General features: G+C 42.7%; 1 protein-coding gene across 1 annotated transcript in view; it reads left to right on the top strand.

The window, feature by feature from the left end:
• CWC15 (CWC15 spliceosome associated protein) overlaps positions 1–27,090 on the top strand; it is a 40,184-nt gene that overhangs the window by 5,457 nt on the left and 7,637 nt on the right. Inside the window, exons 4-5 of the mRNA XM_073337599.2 lie at positions 416–504; positions 1,517–1,627. Of these exons, the coding sequence (XP_073193700.1) occupies positions 416–504; positions 1,517–1,627 (200 nt within the window). The remainder of the gene's footprint in view (positions 1–415; positions 505–1,516; positions 1,628–27,090) is intronic.

Genomic DNA, 27,090 nt, shown 5'->3' with positions numbered 1-27,090 from the left:
TGCATCTAGATACTTAATCAACACTCGTGGTAAGAAAATAGGGACATTCAAACTCTATGGGTTGAAGAAGCTGTGCTGATAAGGTCCAGACTGCCAGTGTTTAGAAGCAGCCCATATGCAAGACTGAGGGTTCCAGTCTCCTTGGGATCTGTGGAGTTGGGAGGGTGCAGTGCAGCCACCTCTGCTGGCCCCATTTCCTCTTCAAATAATGACATGAAGAAATTCTACAAAATGAGTATTTTGGGGTGCCAGTTCCACTGCCGTGGGATGTCTCTACGAGGGAGGTCAGTTCAGGCATCAAGTTACTTGATTCCAGAAGTTAGATGTTGCAGGGTCAAGTTTGGTGATTCTGCTTTACTGTCTATCTTATTAACTTGTCCTAATGTTCATAAATTTTCCTTTTTTAACTTCTCAGAGCACACCACATCCTCTTCGGTGTCTAAGAAACCTCGATTAGATCAGATTCCTGCAGCAAACCTTGATGCAGATGATCCACTCACAGATGTATGTATTTTCAGTTCTCCTCCCCAGATCTCTTGCTTTTCCTTAGGGTACTCAATAGTTGTACATATTGCATTAGGAGATATGTTAAGGACCAGACTACCAGATAATGGTTCCAGGACATCTGGTCTCTTTCTTTAACAAGTTACCATAACTGGAGTTCAGTGGAATATAGAATTGTTTGGAGGACCCTGCTTTCACAGCCTAACAGCAGTTTGAAGAAATCACTTTTTACACACCGCTGGCAGTAGCTAGGAAGCTAAGGGAGGGGGGTAGAATAGAAGGCTCTGGCTGGTAGATAATGAGGATCTTCCTTCCAACAGTTATTGGGAAAGAAGTGACTTTAAATCAAAACTTAGGTAGCTAGAGTTTCTGATGCTGATGTGCCACACTCTTACTCTCATTATTTTGTAATATTAAAATTACTTCCTTTCGTGCTGCTCTGGGTGCATGTGGCACATTTGATAGCACAATATTAATTTTGTTTCTAAATAGTACTTGGAAGTTCCATTCAAGGCCACCTTGTGCTAGTTACTATACGCTCCTTTAGCAAAAAGACAGTTCCTGCTCCAAACAGTTTACAGTTTTAGCATACCACTAGAGACAACTGATGAATTAAAATCAAACAAGGAATGAGGGAGGTTGAGGTACAAGTGAAAGGATTGTTTGGTGTCAGTAATTGTATCAGCATGCCAACTGCCTAGCCGTTGGATGCAAGTAATGAATTGCATAGTCTGGATAAGAACAAATGCGTCCATTTGTGCCTTGCTGTTAGTGTTGAAGGACAAAAGAATAATTTGTATTACACTTGCTGTCATTGCAACCTCCAAAACGCTTCAGGAATCCACTTCCAGCAAATTCTAGTCTTACTTAGGCAGTCCTGGGTTTACAATGTTTGGGCAAAATATTTGGTTTGTGTAATTTCTTTTTCTGGAATAAATGTATACTTTCCACAATAGACAGCTGGTTTTATGAAATGGAATGAAGTAACCAACCCACCATTTCCTCCTGTTAGGAAGATGATGAAGATGAGGATTTTGATGAAGAGAGCGATGACGATACTGCGGCTCTTCTGGCTGAACTAGAAAAAATCAAAAAAGAGAGAGCTGAGGAGCAGGCCCGAAAGGTAAAATCTCACCAGTTAAATAGGCTCTTTGCTTGAAAATTAATTTAAAAAAAATGCAGTTTCACAGTATACTAGAAACCATACCGAAAGTGATAAAGTGTAGAACTCTTAAAAACAAGTAAGAAGCACATTTTAATACTGCAGTAGCCCTTTAAAAGGACATTTACCAGGAATACATTTCTTATTTAAATTTTTTTATGGGGTGAACTTAGTACTCCATTAAAGGAAAGGCCAATGGCAGCAGATAGTCAGGCCTGGGATGGGGTACTGTGCAAACCAATGCACTTCATCCTCTAACGACCTTTGAGTTCCTGTGCCAAGTGGTTCTTGACTAAAGGCTGCCAGTTTGCCAAACTGTGTTACTGTTTTGATAAGTACTTCTGGAGATTTGACTAAGGCCACTCAAGGTGAGTGAGGTAATATCTTTTATTAGACCAATAAATAGATCAGATATAGAGTGATCGCTTTATGAAAAGTGTTCACCCACAGGTGATGTGGTGCTTTTGTCTTTTCATTTTCCTGGGTGAGTTAATTTGATAGCATAATGATTGTCTGGTTTCACTCACATAGTTGCTATTGGGGCATTTAGTGCACTGGATGAGGTATATAACATGTTGTGATAGGCATGTGTAGGACCCATGGATATTGAAAGGTGTGTTGTGGAGAGTGTTGATCATGTAGCAGTGGAGCAAAGTCTGCAGGTTTTGTATCTGTTCTTCTGGCAGGATCTGGTGCCACTTTGAGTTGGTGTATTCTGGTCTGTGGGGAGCTGCTTCTGATGATGAGCTTGGAGAGATTGGTCCATTGAAGGCCAAAAAAGGGGGTACAGGAAAGATTTACTTCAGGATGGAGTCCCCATCAAATATGGAGGTGGTTGTTTGATGATACCCCATATGGGTTCCAGTGTGGGGTGGTAAGGTGGAGTGTCTTTGTATGCATAATGTATGGTACCTGAGTGCCTGGCTGTAAATAACAGATTTCAGGTAACAGAACTTGGTCCAATAAAAGATATTACTTCATCCACCTTGTCTCTCTTGGACCCTGGGAGCAACACGGATACAATACAACTCCATAAGACAGTTTCATTTGAACTTAGAGTTGGCATAGCTGGCTGCTATGCCAGCCTCATCAGCAGCCCCTGGTGTAAGGGAGGGGAAGAGGTATGACTGGAACGCAGTGTGTTCTAGTAATCTCTGGCTGCCAAACATCTCTCGGGGGGGCGGGGGGTCATTGTTCACTGGGATATTCTAGAACAGCCTATTATGTCACAGCCATTTTAGAATAAGCCAAAATTGGGGACCTGCAACAAAGTTCTTTGTGACTGACCTTCCTCACTGGATACAGCTGAGCATCTAGCTTCTAGTGTTGATAGCACAGGAAATTATTTTCAAACTTCTGTTGGGTATTATAAACAGGGAAATAAGAAATGCAAATCTGTTAGTTTATGGTGCCTCTCATCCCAAGAAAACACAAATACTTTAGCTATGCTCTTGCAATGCCACCGTTCAGTTGTGTGCCATTGGTCATGGTTGTCCAGAAGTTTGGAATGGTGTCCCAAATCCTGTGCTTAACAGAATTTAAAGGTGTGTTGTTAGAATGTTCTAGAACGTTTTGAAGGTCTGGTATAAACAAGGCACTGTAAACTTCAATTTGACCAGTTTTGCACATGTTGAAACCTAGGCCTCCCCCCAAGCTTTACTCAACCAGCTTCGCATGTTACAGTAGGGGTGCCCAACCTACAACTCATGGGCCGTACATGGTCCACCAGAGTATTTCATAAGGCCCGCAGCAATATACACAAAAAACCAAATTGGCCATTAGTATAATCATGGAAAGTTGAAGGGGTGAATCAGCCCTGGTTGGGTTTGAAGCTGTGGTTCTACTATTGATATTCCAAATACCTGCTGCTGAGCCTACCAAACTAGTCCATTTTTAACGTTTAAACTGTACTTGAAAGTGTCTTTCTCTTACCTCTGTGCCTAGGAATTGCAGCAAGTACCATATGTAATGATAGCCAGGAATCTGAAACTATGCTCTGCAATAGTAACTTGGCCTAGCAGGACTTATTTAACAGCCTGGCAGCCTTACCTCAGAATTTTCCTGCTTCAAAATTTATTTAAACACTGTGAGTTCAGTGTATCTGTTTTTGCAGTAGTATGAAGAGACTTTTGTTTCTGTGATCCAAGAGAAGGTTCTTCTTACAAGGAAAACTTATAATTTCAATTTGACTGAAAGTTTGAATTATAATTCTGTATCCATTAAATAGTTTAGTTTGTTACATTCACACTGATGTACAGATGGCTTTGCGTTGGGAATTTAATGGTTTGGAATTGCTGTGCACAGAAGTGTATTTCTAGATTTATATTATACAAAAGTGGGGGTGTGGGAATTACATTTCTAAAGGTACACTTTATCTGCCACTAGAGGGCACTTGAAGCTGTGAAGTATATAACACAAAAATCATCTGGCTTTTGCTGGCTTTTTTTTAACCTGCTAATATTCTTTATCCTCACTGTAATCCTCTTTTTGAGAGTAAGTCAGTGTGTAACAATTCATGTATAGACAGTGACCTAAAATGAATCCGTGTTTCCTCCTAAGAAGAAATGCTAAGTAAATATTATTGGATATGGTGGTGTATGTTGTCACACACTTGCTTTATATTTTAGTGGGAAGGAGATGTCTGTTCTTCGCTACTGAGACTCAGCCAGTGGCTGAAAATTATCCTATATGTAGGCATAAAAGCATAAAATATTTTAGTAAATATTGATGACTTCAAAGTACTTTGGAATTTTTTTATAGCACTAGTCTGAAAATTAAGTCCGTACTAATCAAAACTGTGTATAAAAGACACGGTTTGCAGAATATTCTGAAATAATATAAATTGAGATAATTGAATATGGCTCCCTCTTACTGTCATGGGAGGCATAAAAAGCCTGTTAGTGAGATCAAGTTAAGGAGGCTTCATTATGATGGCAACAGTAAAGATAAACATTAAATTTAAAAACAAAAAAGCGTGTTCCCCATCCAAGTGTTCTCCTGTCCTTCGGCACTTAGGATGGATTAAATGGAAAGCTTGCAAAAGATCAGGAAAAGATAAAGTAGCCATTTTAATTTAAGAGGAGGGAGAGGTAGGGATTTGGATTCCAGAAATCTCTAGGATGGATCATCTTTTTTTGCTAAAAGAAGTGGACAAAGGGGGATGAAAACTCTATTTTCACAGCTACCGCATTGGTCCATGGAGAGGGTTTGCTCTCCTCTCCCACCCCAAATTAGCTGCATGCCCTCTTCACTAGCTTAGCTCCCATTGTCTTATTCCCTCATCCTTCACTTCCTGGCAGCATTTGGAGAATTACTGTCTACATTTATGCATATTACTTTACAGGGTAGTATACACAAACCCATGTACAGTATACTGTACTTTATGGGCGATTTAAGGGATTTTCAAGGGTAATTTTGACTATACACAATTTTCGCCTTACGCGTTGACTTTAGAACATAACCCCCGCGTAAGATGTGACTCCACTGTACTGCAGAAAGGGATCTGGGGGTAATAGTGGACCACAAGTTAAACATGAGTCAACAGTGTAACACTGTTGCAAAAAAAGCATACATAATTATGGGATTTATTAGCAAGAGTATTGTAAGCAAGACACGAGAAGTAATTCTTCCGCTCTACTCCATGCTGATTAGGCCTCAGCTGGAGTATTGTGTCCAGTTCTGGGCACCACATTTCAGGAAAGATGTGGAGAAATTGGAGAAAGTCCAGAGACAAGCAACAAAAATGATTAAAAGTCTGGAAAACATGACCTTTGAGGGGGGAGAGAAAAAATTGGGTTTGTTTAGTCTGGAGAAGAGAAGACTGAGAGGGGACATAACAGTTTTCAAGTACATAAAAGGTTGTTACAAGGAGGAGGGAGAAAAATTGTTGCTCTTAACCTCTGAGGATAGGACAAGAAGCAATGGGCTTAAATTGTTTAGGTTGAAAATTAGGGAAAACTTCCTAACTGTCAGAGTGGTTAAGCACTGGAATAAATTGCCTAGGGCGGTGGAGGAATCTCCATTATTGGGGATTTTTAAGAGCAGGTTGGACAAACACCTGTCAGGGATGGTCTAGATAATACTTAGTCCTACGTTGAGTGCAGGGGACTGGACTAGATGACCTCTCGAGGTCCCTTCCAGTTCTGTGATTCTTATACAGACAACAAAAAAGATTCAGGAAATGTTTTTTGACAGATTCCTTACTAGGCATATGAACACAGAACTCTGAGTAATAATTCATTTAAACTACAATACAGAACTTTATTTCCTGCACCTCTCAGAAGCAGTGCAAAGGCTTGGGGGAGTCAGGGGTAATGAGGGAGCTGAGGGAGAGGCAAGTAAATTGCTGGGAAGGAGGCTGGACGTGAATTTGTAAGGTTGTTGGGTGTGGGTGGGAAAAGTATGGAACAGGTTTTTTGGACGGGGGGGGGGTTAGGAGGGATTGATAGCTTCCCACATGCAGACGCTGGCTGACCCCTAGTTTCTCCCATTCAGTGAGGCACATTTACCCCTGTCCCCATGTGTTTCTACACTCCCATGTGTCCTTGTACCCCCCGTCCACATGTATCCCTCCACCCCCACTCAGACACGCACTCCCCATGTGCACCCCTCCCCCTGTGCCTATGTAGCTCTGCACCTCCCTCCCCTCTGTGGCCTTGTGCCTCCATTCCCATTCAGCCCCTGCCCCAATCTGTCCTCCCCTACTAGCCTTTATGAGCTCCTGTCTGACGCCCCCAGCATCCCACTCTGTCTGTCTCGCCGTAGCCCCTGTCTCCTGACCTGGCCTTCTGCGAAGAAGGCAGGCTCTTCCTACTCCCTCGCTGGCAGGGAGCTGCTGCTTTGTTCTATTGCCACAGCACCCTCTGGTGGGCAAAAGGCGGAACTGCAGCAAAATTTTGGCAGAAGCTTGTTCTTGCTCAAAAAAATCAAAAATATGCTGGCTCATTAATTATGCACATGCACAGTAGTGCAGAATTCCCCCAAAAGTAATGTTTGCACGATCAGACCTTACATACACAATTAAATAGCTTCACTGCTGAAATAGAGAACCTCTGGAGTGGAGGAAATCAGACAAGCAAATGGCAAAAATCACATTGCACACTGGTGAGGAAAAGGAAAGTTTAACCCTGAGTAAATGCCTGCTCACTCTTATTGTCTCCACGGAACAAACTGAACCTCAATTTTTAAGATCTCATCTGAAAGACCCACATACAGTGGGAGAACTCAATTTATGTATTAAGCGAAGGTGTAATCCTTTAGTCTTGTGATTTGAACCCATAGTTTTGGGAAGCTTACATTTCAAACTTGAAGCTTAGATTTACTGTATTATTCCTTCCATTTTTTTTATCTCAGGGCTCTCATCAAGGAGATGCTCAATACTCATACTCCTGGGGGAACTGTGTGCCACTGCGTGTGTGCTGAATTCATGTCCCCCGCATATTTCTTTGCTTCCCTGCAGAAAAATGACTTTCTGATGGGGAAGCAAAGGAAAGCCTCAAGAATGATCACGCACCCTTCCCCAGCAGTGGAGATGCATCGTTTTGGGTACCCAGAGCAGTCAGTGGAGAGGTCACTGTGGCAGGGCGGGGATACCCAGAGTGGTGACTCCTACTCAGGCTCAGCTGCTAGTCCTGGCTGCACTGGGGACAGAGGAGGACAGGGCTTCCTCTTCCCCCGCAAGGAGCAGCTAGGGCTGGGTCAGGCCCACCCCCAGAAACCTCCGCTGGCTGCAGAAAGCTCTGCACCTTCCCCCTCACTTCCTGCCCCTATCGCTTCTCAGCCATGGGGGGAGGTGTTGCTGTATGGGAGCTGTTCCCCCATCTGCCCAACCCCTGTGCATCCGGACCCCCCGCTTACACACTCTCACACACTGAGCTCCCCGTATCCGAATCCCCACTCCACTGAGCCTCACCCTCTGCATCCAGAGCCCTCCCCTCCAAGCCCCTCCAGCATCCAGACCCCCACTCCTGCACCAGACCACCCCCCAATGAGCTCCTTGCACTCAAACCCCCATTCTGATGAGCCCCAACCCCCCTGCTGTAGATCACCTAACCCAGCCCCCACACCAAGACACCCCACCCCTCCCCCACCCCCTGCTTAGCCCCAACCATCTTCACGTGGACCCTCCTGCATAGTCTCATTGTCCCTGCACCAGGAACCTCTCAGCAACCCCTGTGCATCCAGATTCTCCTCCCCCCCACAGCTGGACCCCATCACTGAGTTGCCTACACGAGATTATCCCATCTAGAGCCTTCTCACCCCACACCTGGATTCCCCCCCACGCTTTAATCCTGCTGGGCTGAGCCTGCCTGCCTGTACCTGGTGTAGAGGGGCAGGGCCTGGGGGTATTTCTGGGGCAAGCCTAGCCCTTGTGCTCTGTCAGGGTCGGTTGCAGCCTCACTGCCGAGTCTGTGTCCCAGGGGGAGGAGTTGCAGGGTGATCTTCCACCTCCGTACAGCCAGTGGCCTGTGCTCCCCACTGTCATGCTGGAGCCTCCACATTTATTTATGACAAATAAAATTTGCAGAAGTTTTAATTTTTTGGTGCAGAATTCCCTCAGGAGTATTAGTCTGAACATGGTCTACTACAAACAGCATGCTTCTGTTTAAATGTGCTGTACAGTATATAAGTGGAATATGTAGTGTAAGGGGAACAAATCCCAGGCAAACTCATTACACATACTGGCTGTTGAGCAGCAGGACACAGAGGCACAGGAACACAAATTTGAAGGTCAATTTTTTGTTGGTAGTGTTCCTCTCTAGTAGGAACATGCAGGGCCAAAACCTTAAAGTTCTCTCTAGTTAAAGTACAGTTCTGTTGTCTATTTTGCATTTAATATACATAAATATTGCCACAGATGTGTTACCTTTCTTAAAGCTTTGCATTTTAGGATAAAAAGCAGTATAGTCCTAGTGGAGTTATTTTGAGGCCTCTTTAGGGTAAACTGCATGTTTTTATAATTTTCATCTTTTATAATATTTTCACTAGTTAGATCCAAGTCTAGTATTTAGCTTACTATAAAATGAGAACACTTCCTTTTAAGGTGCATCTCCAGTAAATGTTAAATACTGAAGACAGTTACTTTCTTGACAAATGGCAGGGAAAAGGCATAAATGTAAAACTTATGATCTGTCAGTTGGACCTACCATGAGTGGCTTGTTTAGATTTATATTTTTAGCAGCATAAAATAAATAAAAATAAACCAATTTTTTGTAAACTGTTTTGTTTCTTCCTGACCTTGTTACTTAATGGGCTGGAAGAGGTACTGCCATAGTGTCTTCTGTCCTTGCATTTGTAGATGCACCAACTCATAGACTGCAGTTGATGACTGGAAAACATCCAAGAATATCAGCCATACCCTTCATTGTTTTGCCCAACTCCTGTGTACTATAATATAGTTGGCTCCACTTGAGGAGGCAGGGAAATCTGACTCTTTTTATTCTCTATGCATTTTCTGACAGGTTCTATTTTAGGAGCATACCTGACTGTGTTCCTTTTTGTGGTTGTCAACTTCAGTATGAAAGCCTTCAAAGCTATTTTTGGCTTATGGTTCCAGAATTTGACCCATGTTCATACTGAAACATATTGTCAGTCAGACGAACATCTAATAAGAACTATGAACAGTTTCAGTAACCAAATCATTATAAAAGTCCTCACTTCCTTTCCATCCTTTCAAACACAAGTTTAAGAGTTTTGGGTCTTCAAGTCTTAGCTTCTTATCAAGATCTGAAGTGACCAATCAAATTTATATCCATGAATGTTAAACGTATGTATCTTATTTTTGCAATCTATTCCATTTGATATTCTTCTCAACGTATTTAAAACCGTACAAGTGTTAACAAAACGTGCCTCATATACTTAGTATAAAGGCAGTAATTAGCAGGTTTCATGTGAATTTTAAAACTAAACATTGATTTGGGGTCCATGAGTTAAAGATCCAACATCTGTCAAGTGTCAACCACTTCCTTAAAAGGTAAATTAAAATTATTAAAAAGTGTTGAACAATTTCAAATTGTCAGTTGGATATAAAACTGTTTTAAAATTAGATCATCATGCGTTTCTCTGAAGCCAGAGTTCAGACTTTTATGTTTGTTTTCCCCAAGCTTTATTTCCCCAAATGTTTAGCCTATACCCAAATATATCTTTACTAGTGCCTAAAGCAGAATCACTGCAGCTCTTTGCTCTGCACTAAGCTTTAGTGATGGCCTCAACTTTTGCAGGAAAAAAACACACAACTCAAGTATTGGACTCTGCTCAGTCATGTTAGATGACAGAAGTAAAAATGGCAGAGCTCTATTTATGCTGCAGTTACCACCAGCAGTGCTACACCCATGGTGAATTACACCTATGCAGGTTTCAGAGGAACAGCCGTGTTAGTCTGTATTCGCAAAAAGAAAAGGAGTACTTGTGGCACCTTAGAGACTAACCAATTTATTTGAGCATGAGCTTTCGTGAGCTACAGCTCACTTCATCAGATGTTTACCGTGGAAACTGCAGCAGACTTTATATACACACAGAAATCATGAAACAATACCTCCTCCCACCCCACTGTCCTGCTGGTAATAGCTTATCTAAAGTGATCAACAGGTGGGCCATTTCCAGCACAAATCCAGGTTTTCTCACCCTCCACCCCCCCACACAAATTCACTCTCCTGCTGGTGCTAGCCCATCCAAAGTGACAACTCTTTACATAATCAAGTCGGGCTATTTCCTGCATAGATCAAGGTTTTCTCACATCCCCCCCACCCCCATACACACACAAACTCACTCTCCTGCTGGTAATAGCTCATCTAAACTGACCATTCTCCAGGTTTAAATCCAAGTTAAACCAGAACATCTGGGGGGGAGGGGGGGGTAGGAAAAAACAAGAGGAAACAGGCTACCTTGCATAATGACTTAGCCACTCCCAGTCTCTATTTAAGCCTAAATTAATAGTATCCAATTTGCAAATGAATTCCAATTCAGCAGTTTCTCGCTGGAGTCTGGATTTGAAGTTTTTTTGTTTTAAGATAGCGACCTTCATGTCTGTGATTGCGTGACCAGAGAGATTGAAGTGTTCTCCGACTGGTTTATGAATGTTATAATTCTTGACATCTGATTTGTGTCCATTTATTCTTTTACGTAGAGACTGTCCAGTTTGACCAATGTACATGGCAGAGGGGCATTGCTGGCACATGATGGCATAGATCACATTGGTGGATGTGCAGGTGAACGAGCCTCTGATAGTGTGGCTGATGTTATTAGGCCCTGTGATGGTGTCCCCTGAATAGATATGTGGGCACAATTGGCAACGGGCTTTGTTGCAAGGATAAGTTCCTGGGTTAGTGGTTCTGTTGTGTGGTATGTGGTTGTTGGTGAGTATTTGCTTCAGGTTGCGGGGCTGTCTGTAGGCAAGGACTGGCCTGTCTCCCAAGACTTGTGAGAGTGTTGGGTCATCCTTTAGGATAGGTTGTAGATCCTTAATAATGCGTTGGAGGGGTTTTAGTTGGGGGCTGAAGGTGACGGCTAGTGGCGTTCTGTTATTTTCTTTGTTAGGCCTGTCCTGTAGTAGGTAACTTCTGGGAACTCTTCTGGCTCTATCAATCTGTTTCTTTACTTCTGCAGGTGGGTATTGTAGTTGTAAGAAAGCTTGACAGAGATCTTGTAGGTGTTTGTCTCTGTCTGAGGGGTTGGAGAAAATGCGGTTGTATCGCAGAGCTTGGCTGTAGACGATGGATCGTGTGGTGTGGTCAGGGTGAAAGCTGGAGGCATGCAGGTAGGAATAGCGGTCAGTAGGTTTACGGTATAGGGTGGTGTTTATGTGGCCATTGTTTATTAGCACTGTAGTGTCCAGGAAGTGGATCTCTTGTGTGGACTGGACCAGGCTGAGGTTGGTGGTGGGATGGAAATTGTTGAAATCATGGTGGAATTCCTCAAGGGCTTCTTTTCCGTGGGTCCAGATGATGAAGATGTCATCAATATAGCGCAAGTAGAGTAGGGGCTTTAGGGGACGAGAGCTGAGGAAGCGTTGTTCTAAATCAGCCATAAAAATGTTGGCATACTGTGGGGCCATGCGGGTACCCATAGCAGTGCCGCTGATCTGAAGGTATACATTGTCCCCAAATGTGAAATAGTTATGGGTAAGGACAAAGTCACAAAGTTCAGCCACCAGGTTAGCCGTGACATTATCGGGGATAGTGTTCTTGACGGCTTGTAGTCCATCTTTGTGTGGAATGTTGGTGTAGAGGGCAGTTTGCTAATATAGACACAACACTGTTCAGAGGCCCTTGCCTAGGGCGGATAGGGTGGGGCGAGTAAAGCTATACTCTTCCCTCCTAACGCTTATTTCTGTTGTCAGTTTGTTGTATGTTTTATCTGTTGCTTAATAAATCTTTGTACGGACACACAAGAAAAGCAATATGGATTTTGGAGCAATCTCTGAGCTGCTTATTCCTGGGCCTGATCATATCCCAGAGGTGTGAAGCTGAGACAGCTAAGATTCTGTTTGATGTGAAACAACCCACACTCAAATGCCTGGAGAGTCGTAACCTTCAGACAGGGAGTGGGTAGGGGAAGATTAATATGGAAAATTTTAAAACTCAGTGAAAACCTTTTTTGGCTATAGGCAGAAGACTCTGCAGCTTGGGCTGAAATGTATAACTAAGGGTAGAGAAGACATAATTCATTGTAGTGCTTAAAATGTCCATTTTTTTAACATCATGGCTCCAGAACATTAAATGCAGTAGATGATTTTTACAAAATGTGCCTATATGGGAGGACATAGCCAAGTAAAACAATATAAAATCTACAAGCACCATCTTTAAAACTAGTCAGCATCTTAAAGCTGTTCAAATATATTTAGATGTCATCCAGCCTAGAACAACTTCTGAGCTGTTGAATGCCATAAATTGATTACTGCCAACTTAGTACTACTAGTTCTACTCTGCAAAGTAACTAAAACTGGCATTGCCTTTCAACAGACCTGCTCCCTGTTTGTATTCAGAGTCTTGACTGTTGATATTTAGAGACACACAATAAGTTTGTAAAGTTTGTTCTTCCTGTTGGCTTTGCTGTCCCTGCAGGGCAAAAAGTAAGCAAACTGTTGCACGTCAATAGAATTGCTAAGCTGCAAACACTAGCATTGGGAGGGCCCAGTTTGTCCTGCAGAAAGAAGAACCCAGATTGACTTTTAGGTGTTAAATATTCGCAGGGATGGCAGTTAAGAAAAACATCTGTTTGTTTATATATTAAGCACACTTGATTCTGGAAATAATTAGACAGTAAGCATGCACCGCACAATTCTGACATCTTACGCCTCTCTTCTAAGAGTATATACATTTTAAAGGGACATTGTCAACTTGAAAAAAACAAAAAGGAATTCCCATAATGGATCAGACCAGTGATCGATCACTTTAGATAAGCTATTACCAGCAGGACAGTGGGGTGGGAGGAGGTATTGTTTCATGATCTCTGTGTGTATATAATATCTGCTGCAGTTTCCACGGTATGCATCCGATGAAGTGAGCTGTAGCTCATGAAAGCTCCTGCTCAAATAAATTGGTTAGTCTCTAAGGTGCCACAAGTACTCCTTTTCTTTTTGCGAATACAGACTAACACGGCTGTTACTCTGAAACCTGCTGTAAGTGGGAGAACTTCTCATACCTCACTAATTGTAGATAGGCTTGTGTCCCAAAGGTCTCAGGCTATTCATATCTAAGGAGGCATATAAATACCAACTAAAACCTTTCAGATACAGATTATGACAATGTGTTAGGTATAGTGAGTATGTCAGGCCTGATGAATTGCTCACACTGACTAGTGAACTACCAATGAGCCTCTGCATCGCACACATAACATAGGCTGTAAAACTTCCCCAAAATAATTCCGAGAGCATAGTTTTTAGAAAAATATCCAATCTTGATTTTAAAATCATCAGTGATAGATTCCACAATATTTGGTAAATTGTGCCTGTGGGTAATTACCCTCTTTGTCAAATTTACCCCCTTTCAGTCTTAATTTGTCTAGCTTCAACTTCCAGCCATGGGATTATGTTCTACCTTTCTCTGCTCAATTGAAAAGCCCATTATTAAATATTGTTCCCAATGCAGAAACTTATAGACTGTAGTCAAGTCACCCTTTTGTTAAGCTAAAATAGATTGAGCTCTTTGAGTCTATTACTATAAGGTATATTTTGTAATCCTTTAATCATTCTTATGAGTCTTCTCTGGACCCTCACCAGTTTATCAACATCCTTCTTGAATTGTGGGCACCACAACTGGATGCAGTATTCTAGCAGTGGTTGCACCAGTGTCAAATACAGAGGTAAAACAATGTCTCTACTCCTACTCAAGAGTCCCCTGTTTATGCACCTGTCTTGGGGTTCCATTCACTGCTGGGTGCATCCCCCCTTTTGGCTGCATCTGGGGACTAGCTCTGCCCAGTCTGATGCTTCCTTCCCTTGCTCACTTATACTTCAGCCCCTCTTGTTCTCTAAGAATTGCAGTGCTTCCTCTTCATGGCTTGGCCCTTATATACAGCTTTTTCCCCTTCCGGGTAACTCAGACCTTCCAGACCAATGGTCCAGTTGGTGTCTCCAACAATCCTGTGCCATTTCTCAGTGGGTGGTAGGGGAACCTAGATCCACCCTTTACACTTGGTTCCAGCCTAGGGACCCTTGTTGCCTGATCCTTTTTAATGGCTAATAATAATAATAAGCATATTGGTGGCCACTTGCTCCTTATTAACGAGGTAGGAATAATGGGGTTCTTGTCCCAGAATCAGGTCCACAGAACTAATACCGATGAGTTCAATGTCTTGTAGGGAACCTTGCGGTGTATGGCAAGGATACTCATGCTGAGGGGAAAGCAGAGCAATGGTGATTTTTATTAGAACAAGTAATAAAGACAGAAAAGCTCCAAATCACATAAGCAGATAGGAATATAGTATTGGGGATATCTGTGGTATCATTCCTGGCACATGCTCTTAGACTTCTATACTTACACCCTTCCTTGAGGACCTGGTGGTGAGAGACAAAGGACCAGCCCTGCATCTGGCATGCCGAGTGAGTCCAATGGTCTAGGTTCCCCAATGCCCAGAGATTGGTGGTAGATAACAATAGAGCTTAAGGGTCAAATGATAGAAAGGCAACCCACTCTATTTCATAGTTAGCCCTGTTATAGAACCTGAGCACTATCATGAATATTCATTCTGATGCCAAGCCTTCCATGTCCAAATTTAACTTTCTTATAATATTGGGGCGCACTTATCCTATAGGTCAGTGGCTCTCAACTTTTCCCGAGGACTGTACCCCTTTCAGGAGTCTGATTTTGTCTTGCGTACCCCCAAGTTTCACCTCACTTAAAAACTACTTGGTTACAAAATCAGACATAAAAATGCAAAAAGTGTCTCAGCCCGCTATTACTGAAAAACTGGTTACTTTCTCATTTTTACTATACAGTTATAAAATCAATTGGAATATAAATATTGTACTTAAACATTTCAGTGTATACTACATAGAGCCATATGAACAAGTCAATACGAAATTCTAGTTCGTACGGACTTTGCTAGTGCTTTTTATGTAGCCTGTTGTAAAACTAGGCAAATATCTAGATAAAGTTGATGTACCTTCTGGAAGACCTCTGCATACCCCCTAGGATACATATACCCCTGATTGAGAACCACTGCTATAGGTTAACATATTAATACCATTTAACTCATTTGCATATACGTCGGCTATTGCTCAAGCAAGTTTATGGTTAGATATCTGCCAACGACTCTATCCTAAAATATCCAAGCCTAGTATCAGTTTAGTGTTCCTGCAGTTGATGGTACTGTTACATACCAACTCCTTCTATTGAGCAGGCTATTCTTAGGTCCCCAAAATCTAAGGGTAACTGTTGTGCTATTTATCTATGCTGAGGGACACAGGCCTACTATGCTTAGCTATATTTATGCTAACTTGCTTAGACTAATGTCTTACAGGATGCAGGCCTGTAGGTTCCTTGTGTTACTGCTGAGTAGAATAAAAGGCTAAACTAGCTCTATGGGCTGCACCCTATAATGAGCAGCCATGGTCTGCTCAGTCCTACTCTTTGCTGCTGTTTCCCTGGGCTTCTTTCTACTCCACGCTCTCAGGTTCTTTCCCCACAATTCATCTGGGGTTGACCCTTCTTCCAGGGCTGGGATCCCAGCACTTATCCTCCCTCTTGGGTTTTCTCCTCCCCACTTCTCTGCTTCCAGTGACTGCAGACTCTCTCCCTTCAGCCTCTTCTTGCTGTCCACTTCCTGGTTATGTACCAGCCCAATCTGCCCCAGCTCAGCTTGGTTTCATCATCAGTTAGAGTTTATCAGCCCTGACTCTCCTCCAGTTGGAGCCAGATACCATAATTGGCCTCTCAGACCCACATTAAACTCTTCAGGGCATGTGTGGGAGTGCACACCCTATCATGGCATCCCAGAATCACGTTAGCTCCTTTGGCCAGAGTCACATTGGGAGCTCATGTTCAGCTGATTATTCACCACAAGCACCAGATCTTTTTAAGAGTTACTGCTTCCAAGGATAAAGTCCCACATCCTATGAGCATAGCCTGCATTCTTTGTTCTTAGATGTATACGCTTACGTTTAAGAGTCTTAAAATGTGCATTGTGTACTTGCATCCATTTTGCCAAGCAATCCAGTTCACTCTGAATCAGTGACCTGCCATCTTGTCTATTTACCACTCTCCCAATTTTTGTCTCGTTTGTAAAGCTGTCTCATTTGTAAAGCTCATCACTGTTGATTTCGTTTTCTTGCAGGTCATTGATAAAGATGTTAACTAGAGTTAGGGCCAAGAACCCTACAGGACCCCACTGGAAACCCACTCAATGACACTTCCCCATTTATAGTTGCATTGTGAGACCTATCAGTTAACCAGTTTTTAATCCATGTAATGTGTGCCATGTTAATTTTATATTGTTCTAAGTATTTTTAGTCAAAATGTCATGCAGTACTAAAAGTCTAAGTATATTATGTCAGTGCCATTATGTTTATCCACCAAACTTGTAATTTCATAAAAAAAAAAAAGACAGTTTGACAGGATCTATTTTCGATAAACCCATGTTGATTTGCATAAATTATATTAGCCTTCATTAATTCTTTGTTAATCAAGTCCTGTATCAACTGTTCCATTATCTTGCTCAGGATTGATGTCATGCTGACAAGCTTATAATTACCTGGGTCATCTCCTTTGCCCTTCTTTAAAATTGGCACAACATCAGCTTTCTTTCTGACCTTCCCCAGTGCTCCAAGACTTTATTAAAAATTGACAATAATGGTCCAGCGAGCTCCTCAGCACACTCTTTTAAAACTCTTGGATGCAAGTTATCTGGACCTGATTATTTAAAAATGTATAACTTTAGTATCTTCTATTTGACATCTTCCAGAGATCCAAGTGGAATGGAAAGAGTGTTATCACCATATGATGAGACTATATCCTCTCTTCCCTCCCCCCCAAAAAAAACAGAACAGAAATACTTACTGTACATTTCTTTTGTTTCTCCATTATTATTGATAACTTTACCATTTCCATCAAGTAATGTACCATTGTCAGGATTCTTTTTGTACCCAATATATTTTAAAAGGTTCCTTCTTATTGTTGTTAACTCTACTGGCTATGGACTTCTCTTTGTGTCCTTTTGCTTCCTTTAGCAATTTTCTACAGTTCCTAACGTCTGATTTATATTTATTACTGTTAACCTTTCTTCTATTTGTTATACACCTATTTTATTTTTTATAACTGCCTTCACTTCCCCTCTAAACCTGCACAGCTTTCTTCAACTGAGGGATTGTGGGTTTTTTGACCTCTAGTAAGGTGTTCTTAAATGATTCCCAATTATCATTTACATTTTTCTTATTAATTTTTCCTTCCAGGTCATATTATGAGCTCATATTTTGCTCATAATTATTTTCAGCATTGTCAAATGGGCCCTTTTGAAGCACGAAGTATATCTATTACTAATCTGAACTTTATTCTGCTTGCACATTATAAATCTGGTCATATCATAATCACTTGTACCTAACCACTATTAAGTTTTAGTTCTGTGATCAGTTCCTTTTTATCTGTTATGACAAGGTCTAATAACAAATTCCCTCAGGTTGGCTGCAACACTATTTGACTTAGGAAATTGTCACCTATAAAGTTTAGCAATTCCAAAGATATTTTAGTGCTGTAGCATGGGACCTTCATCATATGTCACTCAAACTGAAGTCCGTCATATCAAAGTTTTTCCCCAGTACACATTATACATACGTATGCAAGGGGGCAGTCATCCTGTTCCCTATTGTGATTTGGTGGTTTGTAGAAGACACCAACTGATATCCTATCTTGTGGTTTATCTGTTAGGACAGAGATCCATAAGCATTCAAGATAATTTTCTTCCGACTTATCCGTGACTCGGAAACAGGTAATGTTATTTTGACATAGTGCCGCTCCCCCTCCCCTTTTACCTGTTCAGTCCTTCCTAAATAGGTTATAAACATTAAGTTTAACATTCCAGTTGTGCTAATCATCCCATCAGCTTTCATTAATACCAACTAAATCGAATTTATGCTCATAAATGAGCAATTCTGGTTCTTCTTGTTTGTTACCCCGACACCTAGCATTAGTGTATAGGCAGTTCAAGAATTTCTTCTCTTTATGTCCTTGGGTTCCTTGACTAATTTTGAGATGGATAACCAGAACTGAACACAGTATTTCTTGTGAGAGTGTACTGATTTAACTAATAATCTAGTATTTTCCATATTTTCCATCACAGAATACTTTCTTTGCTTTTTTAAAATGCTGCTTCACATTGAGCAAAAATCTTCATTGAATCTTCATTCAGTCCCTACGTAAAAGGATAAATGGACACAAATCAGATATTAGGAATGGCAATATATAAAAACCTGTAGGAGAACACTTCAACGTCTCTGGACACGCAATAGCAGAAGTAAAGGTAGCCATCCTGCAGCAAAAAAAACCCTTCAGGACCAGATTTCAACGAGAAACTGCTGAGCTTCAGTTCATTTGCAAATTTGACACTATCAGATCAGGATTAAACAAAGACTGTGAATGGCTCGCCAACTACAAAAGCAGTTTCTCCTCCCTTGGTGTTCACACCTCAACTGCTAGAAGAGGGCCTCATCCTCCCTGATAGAACTAACCTCGTTATCCCTAGCCTGATTCTTGCTTGCATATTTATACCTGCCTCTGGAAATTTCCACTACATGCATCCGATGAAGCGGGTATTCACACACGAAAGCTTATGATCCAATACGTCTGTTAGTCTATAAGGTGCCATAGGACTCTTTGCCGCTTCATTGAACTGGTCACAAAGATGACCAGGTCTTTCTCTGAATTGATACACTTAATTAGGAATCCAGTAAGATATGTGAATAGTTCAAATTATTATTATACGCAATGTGCATTACTTTGTATTTGTGAACATTTAATTTCATCTCACGTTATTTCCTATTCACTTTGTTTGGTTCACCTCTTTTCCAGCTCATTAATAAATATATATTAATAAATAGAAAACAATGCTGGTCCTATTACAGAATTTTGTGGCACCTCCATTAAGCTTTTGCTATCATGAAAATTGCCCATTTTGACCATTTATTCCTATCTTATGTTTTTTGTAGCTACTTTGTTACCCACAACAGTACTTTGCCCAATGACTTTAGTGTCTTTAGTAGCCTCACGTGAGGAGTTTTGTCAAAGGCCTTCCAAATATATTGTCAACTGCCTTTCCTTCCTTTACCCACTCTTTTATTGTGACCCATTCAAAATATTCTAATTAGTGTGCCATGGTTTCCTTTTGCTGGTCACTCTTGGTGTTTTATAACCATTTTAAATTATTGTTTCAAATAATTTACCAAGTACAAATCAATAATCTGTAGTCATCTAATTCCCCAGATTACCCAAGCACTTCTTTTAAATCTATCAGTGCACTCTTTGGTACCGTACTATCCTTTGCTATAGTAGCAGATTTTAATGAGTGCAGACTTTTCTAGCAGCTCAGCCATTTCATTTTTACGTTCCTTCAGAACTTCTGGGTGTGTACTGCCAGGGCCTTGCTGTATGTTGCTTTTTAATTGAGTTGTTTTGTCACTACTTCTGATACCTCAGTCTTTGAATAGTGCTGCATCATTGTCACTAGTATGGAGTACAAATCATCAATCTGTTGGGCTAATCTGAATTGAAGGATATTACAAGTGTTGTAATATCACCCACTACAGTAGAGAAAAGTCAAGATGACTTTTGTGGCTGCCACAGTTTTTTTGCTTGTAATGTCTGTTATCTAGAACTTTTTCCATAATAAATTTGATTTTTAAAGTGATCTTGTGTGAAATAATTGAGAGCACGGAGGTGGAAAATATACACAATCTAGTGACTGCAGGTAATATTGTCTTGTACTTCCTTCTAACTGTTCCTTAAAACACTTAACTTAAATTCCTTTTGAGCCCTAGTTTTCCTTTCCTTTTTAAAAATGTGGTGAATAATAGTGTCATAAACCTACAGCTAAGGGTAGCATTAAAGCCCTCCTTTACCTGTAAAGGGTTAAGAAGCTCAGATAACCTGGCTGGCACCTGACCAAAAGGACCAATAAGGGGAGAAGATACTTTCAAATCTGTGGAGGAAGGTTTGTGTTTCTGTGTGTTCTCTCTGGGTCAGCGAGGAACCAGGGCAGGGAAAATACATCTCCTAAAGCCATACCTGAACTAAGCATCTAAGATTACAAATTGTAAGTAATAGGAAGGAAATGCAGTTGAGTGGACTGAAGAGTGTCAGAAGGCCTTTAACCAGCTTGAAGCGACACTCATGTCTGACCCAGTGCTAAGGGTCCCAAACTTTGACAAACCTTTCCTAGTAACCACAGATGCATCCGAGCGTGGTGTGGGAGCAGTTTAGTGCAGGAAGGACCGGATCAAGAATTCCATCCTGTCATGTTTCTCAGCAAAAAACGGTCTGAGAGGGAAAGCCACCAGTCAATCAGCGAAAGGGAATGTTACGCTATTGTATATGCTCTGGAAAAGCTACACCCATACGTTTGGGGATGGCATTTCCACCTACAAACTGACCATGCTGCGCTGAAGTAGCTAAAGAGGTTCAGAGGGTGTTTTGTAGGTTGGTTACAAAGTCCAGAATGTTAGTTCCTGGAGAAGGTGTAAACCCCTCCCATTGCTGCTTCACCAACTGTATATGGCCGGGAGGTTAAGGGGCCATTACAAGTTCAAATGGTGAAGACCCTAAACTGGGATGTGGTACGCTCTGTAGGCAAAGAGCAACTGCTGCAACATTAGGTCCCAATCATTGGAGTGCTCATTTACGAATTTACATATCATGGCCCCCAAAGTCACATTAAATTTCTCCACCAGGCTGTTTGTTTGATGATGGTAAGGGATGGCAACCAAGTGATTCACCCCATGAGCTTCCCAAAGGCTTTCCATAGTTCCTGCCAGGAAATTAGTTCCTGCATCTGTGAGGATGTCGGAGGGCCAACCTACCCAGGCAAAAATGTCTGCTAGTGCCTGGCACACACTTTTAGCCCTGGTGCTGCTTAGAGCTCCTGCTTCCAGCCATCGGGTGGCAAAATCCATGAAAGTCAATATGTACTGCTTTCCTCTGGGTGTCTTTTTCAGAAAAGGACCTAGAATATCCACAGCTACTCGCTAAAATGGAACTTCAATGATGGGGAGTGACTAGAGGGGAGCTTTGACTTCGTCTTGGGGTTTTCCCACTCTTTGGCATATCTCACAAGATCGGACATAGGTAGAAACATCCTTGCCCATTCCCTCCCAGTGGAATGACCTCCCCAAATGGTCTTTGGTCCTGTTCACCCCAGCATGGCAACTAGGATGATCATGAGCTAAGCTCAAGAGCTTGACCCGATACTTAGTTGGAACTACCAACTGTTTCTGAGGATGCCAGTCTTCCTGGTGTCCACCAGAAAGAGTTTCCTTGTATAAAAGTCCTATTTCTACAACAAACCTGGATCGATAAGAAGAGCTGAGAGGCGGTGGGTTGTTCTGTGCCGCCATCCAAGCTCTCTGGGGGCTTTCATCTGCTTCCTTTTCAACTGTTCCCTTGATGCTGGAGACATCAGTTCCTCATTGGATTGTGGACCTAGGCTTGGTCCCTCTGGAAGCGATGTAGGGGATGGGGCTGTTTCCGTAGACTGTGAACCGCTCTCCGCTGGTGCACTATGTTAGGTTTCAGGCTCTGGCTGAGCCTCTTGTGTAGGGTTATCGGCTGCTGCCAGTTCAGGTTCAGTGGGGCCTTCTGGTGTTGGGGTTGCAAGTACTTGATTCAGTGCTGGCAATGGGACTTGTGCTGGTTGTTCCACCGGTTCCGGTTCTGGCTCTGTCTGGGTCTCTGAGACTGGATCCACTACTGCTGTTGCAGATGTTGGTGTGGGGTCCGGGTCCATCACCTCTGACCGGGTCCTAGTAGAAGTTTCCGGAACAGAGCTAGGCATGACGGCTTGCTTAGCGCGGCTGTGGGTGACCATTCCCACCCTCTTGGCTAGCTTCACATGATTGGCCAAGTCTTCACCCAACAGCATGGGGTAGTCATCAATGATGGGATAATCGTCATATACTGTAAAAGTCCACGTTCCTGACCAGCTCTTGTACTGGACGGGCAACTTGGCTGTAGGCAAATTGAAAGAGTTGGACTTGAAGGGTTGAATTGTCACTTGGATCTCTGGGTCAATTAAATTTGGGTCCACTAAGGAAGCATAGATAGCAGACACTTGTGCTCTGGTGTCCCTCCACCTTCTCCCCCCCCCCCCCACTCACAGTTACCCTCAGAGTGGAGGGAATCTGGGTGGTATCTGGGCCTGAGGACCTCTGGTGTGATTCCTGTGCAATGAACTGTAATCTGTTGGGGTTCTTCGGGCAGTTGGCCTTCACATGCCCCGGCTCATTACATTTAAAACATCGTCCAGCTAACGGGTCACTGGGGCGAGGTGGGTTGCTGGAGAACGGTGTGGCAGGATAAGGTGTCTGGAGTATTCCTTGGTGTGTAGTTGGGGCCTTGGGCTGCCCCTGGTAGTAGGGTGTAGTCTGAGGGTGTCCCTTCTGGTATCTGCTCCAACTGCGACCAGGGTTGTTCCTCTCTGCTCCCTCCACTCGTTTTTTGTTCCGGCTTGCCCCGCCTCTCTGGTGTTCTGGGACTGCTCGTATCAATCAGCATAAGAAGCAAGACTTTCTGCTGAGTCCATTTCCTTATCCTATAAACACTGTTTTATTTCCTCCTTGGACATATTCAGGAATTGCTCCTGAGCTATCAAATCATACATTCCTTCAAAGCTAGTGACACCCCTTCCTTGGACCCATTTATCTAACAGATCCTTCATCTGGTTTAGATAAGCCACATTACTTAGTCCAGGGCCTCTCTCAAGGGTTTGAAATTTTACTCTGTACATTTCAGATATAATTTGAAATTGCTTTAAAACCAAATCCTTGAACTTATTATAGTCAGAAGCCTCATCAATAGGCATCTTATTGAATATGTCCAGAGCTCTTTCAGTTAATTTTGCGACCAGTGTGGTCATCTTATGAGCTTCAGGAATTTTATGGAGAGTGCACAATCTCTCAAAGGTGAGAAAATATTCAGCAATATCACTGGATTAATCATACTGTGGACATAGTCGCTCCCATTTGTGGATTGTTGGGGAAGGATGGTTAGGGTTATCCAGTAGATTCCGCTCAGTCCTTACCTTCTCCAACTCCAGTTCATGCTTCCTCTTTTTTTCCCTGTTCCTCCATTTCTTTTTCCTTTGCCTCTATAGCTCTCCTGTGGGCAGCCTCTTGGTTTTTTTCTGCCTCTTTCGCTGCCTCCATAGCTCTCCTGTGGGCAGCCTCTTTGGCTGTTGCTGCCTTGGGCTCTGTCATGTGTGCCTCTCTGTTTTTAACTAACTTTACACCCGAGAGTTAGAAATAAAACAAGCAAACAAAAAAACACTTGGCCTGTCAAAAAAAAATATGTAGGTTGTGCTATAACCGGATACCGGGGGCAGACTCGGATGTGCTCCGCCTGCATTGCTACGAGAGCCTGTATTGAGTCCACTTGGTGCTCCATGATGCTTAGCGGCCGCTCTGTGCTTTGATGCTGATGATCCGCGTTCTGCTGGTGGAGCCTCCTTTCGCTCTCCCGCCACTCCTGTACTTTTTGATTTTCATTAAGGGACTGCTGCATGACTTCATGTAGCATGTCCTCTTTGCTTCTTCGCAGACACTTCCTGATTCTTTGGAGTCTTTTGGCCGTTGATAACAAGGACGGCTGGGATCTTAAGGTTGCATCTGTAAAGCCAAAATGCAACACTTAACAGAGGCAGCATTGTTCACACCAGACATAGCAATGATTCGTCCATAGTTAAAGACAAGTACAGTGTACACAATAGCAGAAATTACCCATCCCAAACCGAGCGCACGTAACCCACAGGAGCCCCAAAGTGGTGAGTAAGCACAGGGGACTGATTTTTTTTCATGGCCGTACTGTCCCCTGGGGTTCTGTGCCTCAGGGAGAAACAACAACTGCAGGGGTCCCTATGCGGAACACTGTCCCCACATTTTCTACAGGATGAGTTCGTCCTGGAAGATATCTCCCTGCTGAGGGTGACCTGGGAAGCAAGGGAGGGTCTTCTGCTACAATGCGGCTTCCGCTGTGGCCCATATGCAGCTTGCCTGTGTGCAGCAATGGTCCCTCCGGCCGTCACGGCACAGTGGTGCAGACACATTAGCCTGACTGGGACAAGGAGCCACAGTAGCTCTGCCAAGGAACCTGCGCAAGTGGATTGCCCAGCTTCTGCATGAGACCTTTGAAGAGATCACTGAGGCCGATTACCCTGTTGTGAGAGAGCACATCAACGCCCTATTCCACATCTAGGCATGCGTGCAGCCCTAACCCTCTTCTCCCCAAGAGCCCACACCGAACAACTTCCTTCCCAAAATAAAAGCCGCTTACCGGGCACCTCTTCTGCTGTTTGTTCTTCTCCAAGCACTGTCCCCTATGACTGGCTACCTTTCTCCTGGCTTGAGAACAGCTCCAGGCTGCATGCATCTAGGGATGCCGGGCTGTCCCCCTCCTCCTCCGCACCCTCGCTACCGCTTTCCTCCTCCTCCGGTCGTGGCCCCTTTCCATCATGTCCCTTGATGTCTGCCCGAAGGTATCGTAATTCCTACGGCTGGAGTGCAGCTGGGACTGGACAGCTTCCTCCCCCCAAGCACTGATGAAGTCCAGCACCTCGTCATTGCTGCATACTGGGGATCGCCTGGCACGTGGAGGCATGGTCACCTGGAAAGATGCGCTGAGAGCACTCCACACATTGCTGAGCAAACAGGAAGGGGAATTTCAAAATTCCTAGAGAATTTAAAGGGCAGGTCTGATGGTTGGTCGCCTGAGGGCAGGGCAGTAGCGTTTAAAGTGATGACCAGAGTGGCTAGCACAGGGCATTGTGGGACACTTCTGGAGGCCAATCAGAGCGCATTAATAGAGCAGTGCGTCCACACTGACGCTGCGGCGCAGCAAGCGTTATGCTTCTCGTGGAGGTGGATTACCAGGGGCACTCCAGCCACAGAGTCCGGGCGCTCTACGTGCCTTGCCAGCGTGGACACATCAGGAGTTAGGGCACCCAGGGCTGCTTTAATGTGCTCTAACTTGCAAGTGAGAGCTTGTCTACAAGTGAACTCTAGCGATGCTGCTGTAGCACTTCAATGAAGATGCTACCTACGCCTGTTGACGTAGGTTATCCACTTCTCTGAGAGGCAGTAGTTAGGTCAATGGGAGAATTCTCTAGCGCTGTCTATGCTGAGGGTCAGGTTGGTTTAACTGTATCACTAAGGGGTGTGGGCTTTTCACATCCTCAGAGACGTAGTTATACCAGTCTAATTTCCTCGTGTAGACCAGGCCTACGGCTAGCTTAAAATTCCTCTGTGAAAGAAAATCTAAGAAAAATCATTCTTTCGTGTATTCTGAACTATGCAGACCTAAAGAGGTAAAGTTTTGACAAGTGAGCTGGTCTATGAATTCTATATGCTGATAACTTCAGTGTCTCAAAAGCACTTCCCAACCCCCACCCCCACACACTCTGTTCTCTGCATGAAACAGGCTGGTGTACCTTAAGTGCATAGTAAAATTTATAGAAATCTTGTAAATTCTACATTAGAACTGCCTAATGTTTATAAGAATGATTTACTATTGTATTTATTAAGGCCTCTTGGGCCTCTTTTATAGAAATATTCCACTTATATGTTCAGTCCACAAACATGAAAAAATAAAATAGGTAGGACTTATTAATGTACTCTTTCACAGTGATTGAGTGCTTAAAGCTTGCGAACTCTGGTTAGCATCAGTGTAGTTTATAGTGCTGAAAATCTTAAATTCTATTCTCAAGAAAAGCATTTCCTGTTCTGGGTCCCCAAAGTGCCCTGATCCATGAATTTTTTGCAGTTTTAAAAGAAACACCAGTTATGATCCATATATCATAGTAGCCCTGGTTTTAGTCCATGTAGCAGTTCTATAGCATTGAATGCAATATTTTTTTAAACTGGAATGATTCCAGACCATACTTTAGCATGTAGAAGGATATGCCTGTATTCAGTCATCCAAGTAAGAGAGCAGTCTTTTTCCCCTGATGTTTACATCGAAGAGTGAACCTGGTAACATGTTTGAAAGCTTCTGGAAAAAATTGTTGATACAGACAGAATGTCGCACATAACTTGAAGTCTAGAATAGATTAAGTGACTGGATGTTGAGATGGCTTATAAAAGTGGTTAGTGAAACCAGTTTTATGCCAGATACGTTTTTTTGTTGTTTTAATCAGAAGTTTACAGTGTGCTATTGGGGAACAGGGTGAGGGGAGACCCGGACAGCAAAACTCTTAAAATTTGGGTATCATGAGATTATTCAGTGTTGTACAGTATCGCAGAAGGAAATAGTAAGACTCTGTGATGGTAAAAGGCTGAGAAGGTAGAAGACAATAGCTTGTTTTCAACAGTGTATAACACCTTCCACTTACCTAATGAATATTGCTGAACGTTTTCTCTTTTTCTCATGTGAGGTTAAATAGAATTTAAAATGAAGAAAATCTGGTAGGTTGTTTATTAATACACAAAATACATAGCCTATAACATGCTAGTATTTATGGGGTGTTAATTGCAAACTTTAGAACATCAAAGGCTAGTAATGCAGGGTTCAGCTTTGCTAGATGACAGTAGATTAACAATGTTAAGATTTTCAGAGTTTCTGCCTCACCCTTTCCTCTGTTTTTTCACACACACAACTGTTTTAAATCAGCTGGGAGTGATGACTAAACTAGGAGTTGAAGTTGTCTGTGTGGGAGTTATCAGCTAAATGATCATCATCTTCCTCTGTAAATTAGCTTGAAAAGATGGCCAAAAACTAATAAATACATGCATCTATTTC

The sequence above is a fragment of the Lepidochelys kempii genome, chromosome 1 (genome assembly GCF_965140285.1).
Source record: "Lepidochelys kempii isolate rLepKem1 chromosome 1, rLepKem1.hap1, whole genome shotgun sequence".
Taxonomy (NCBI): Eukaryota; Metazoa; Chordata; order Testudines; family Cheloniidae; genus Lepidochelys; species Lepidochelys kempii.
Note: the sequence above shows the minus strand (reverse complement) of the source record. Positions and strands in the feature narration are given on the sequence as shown.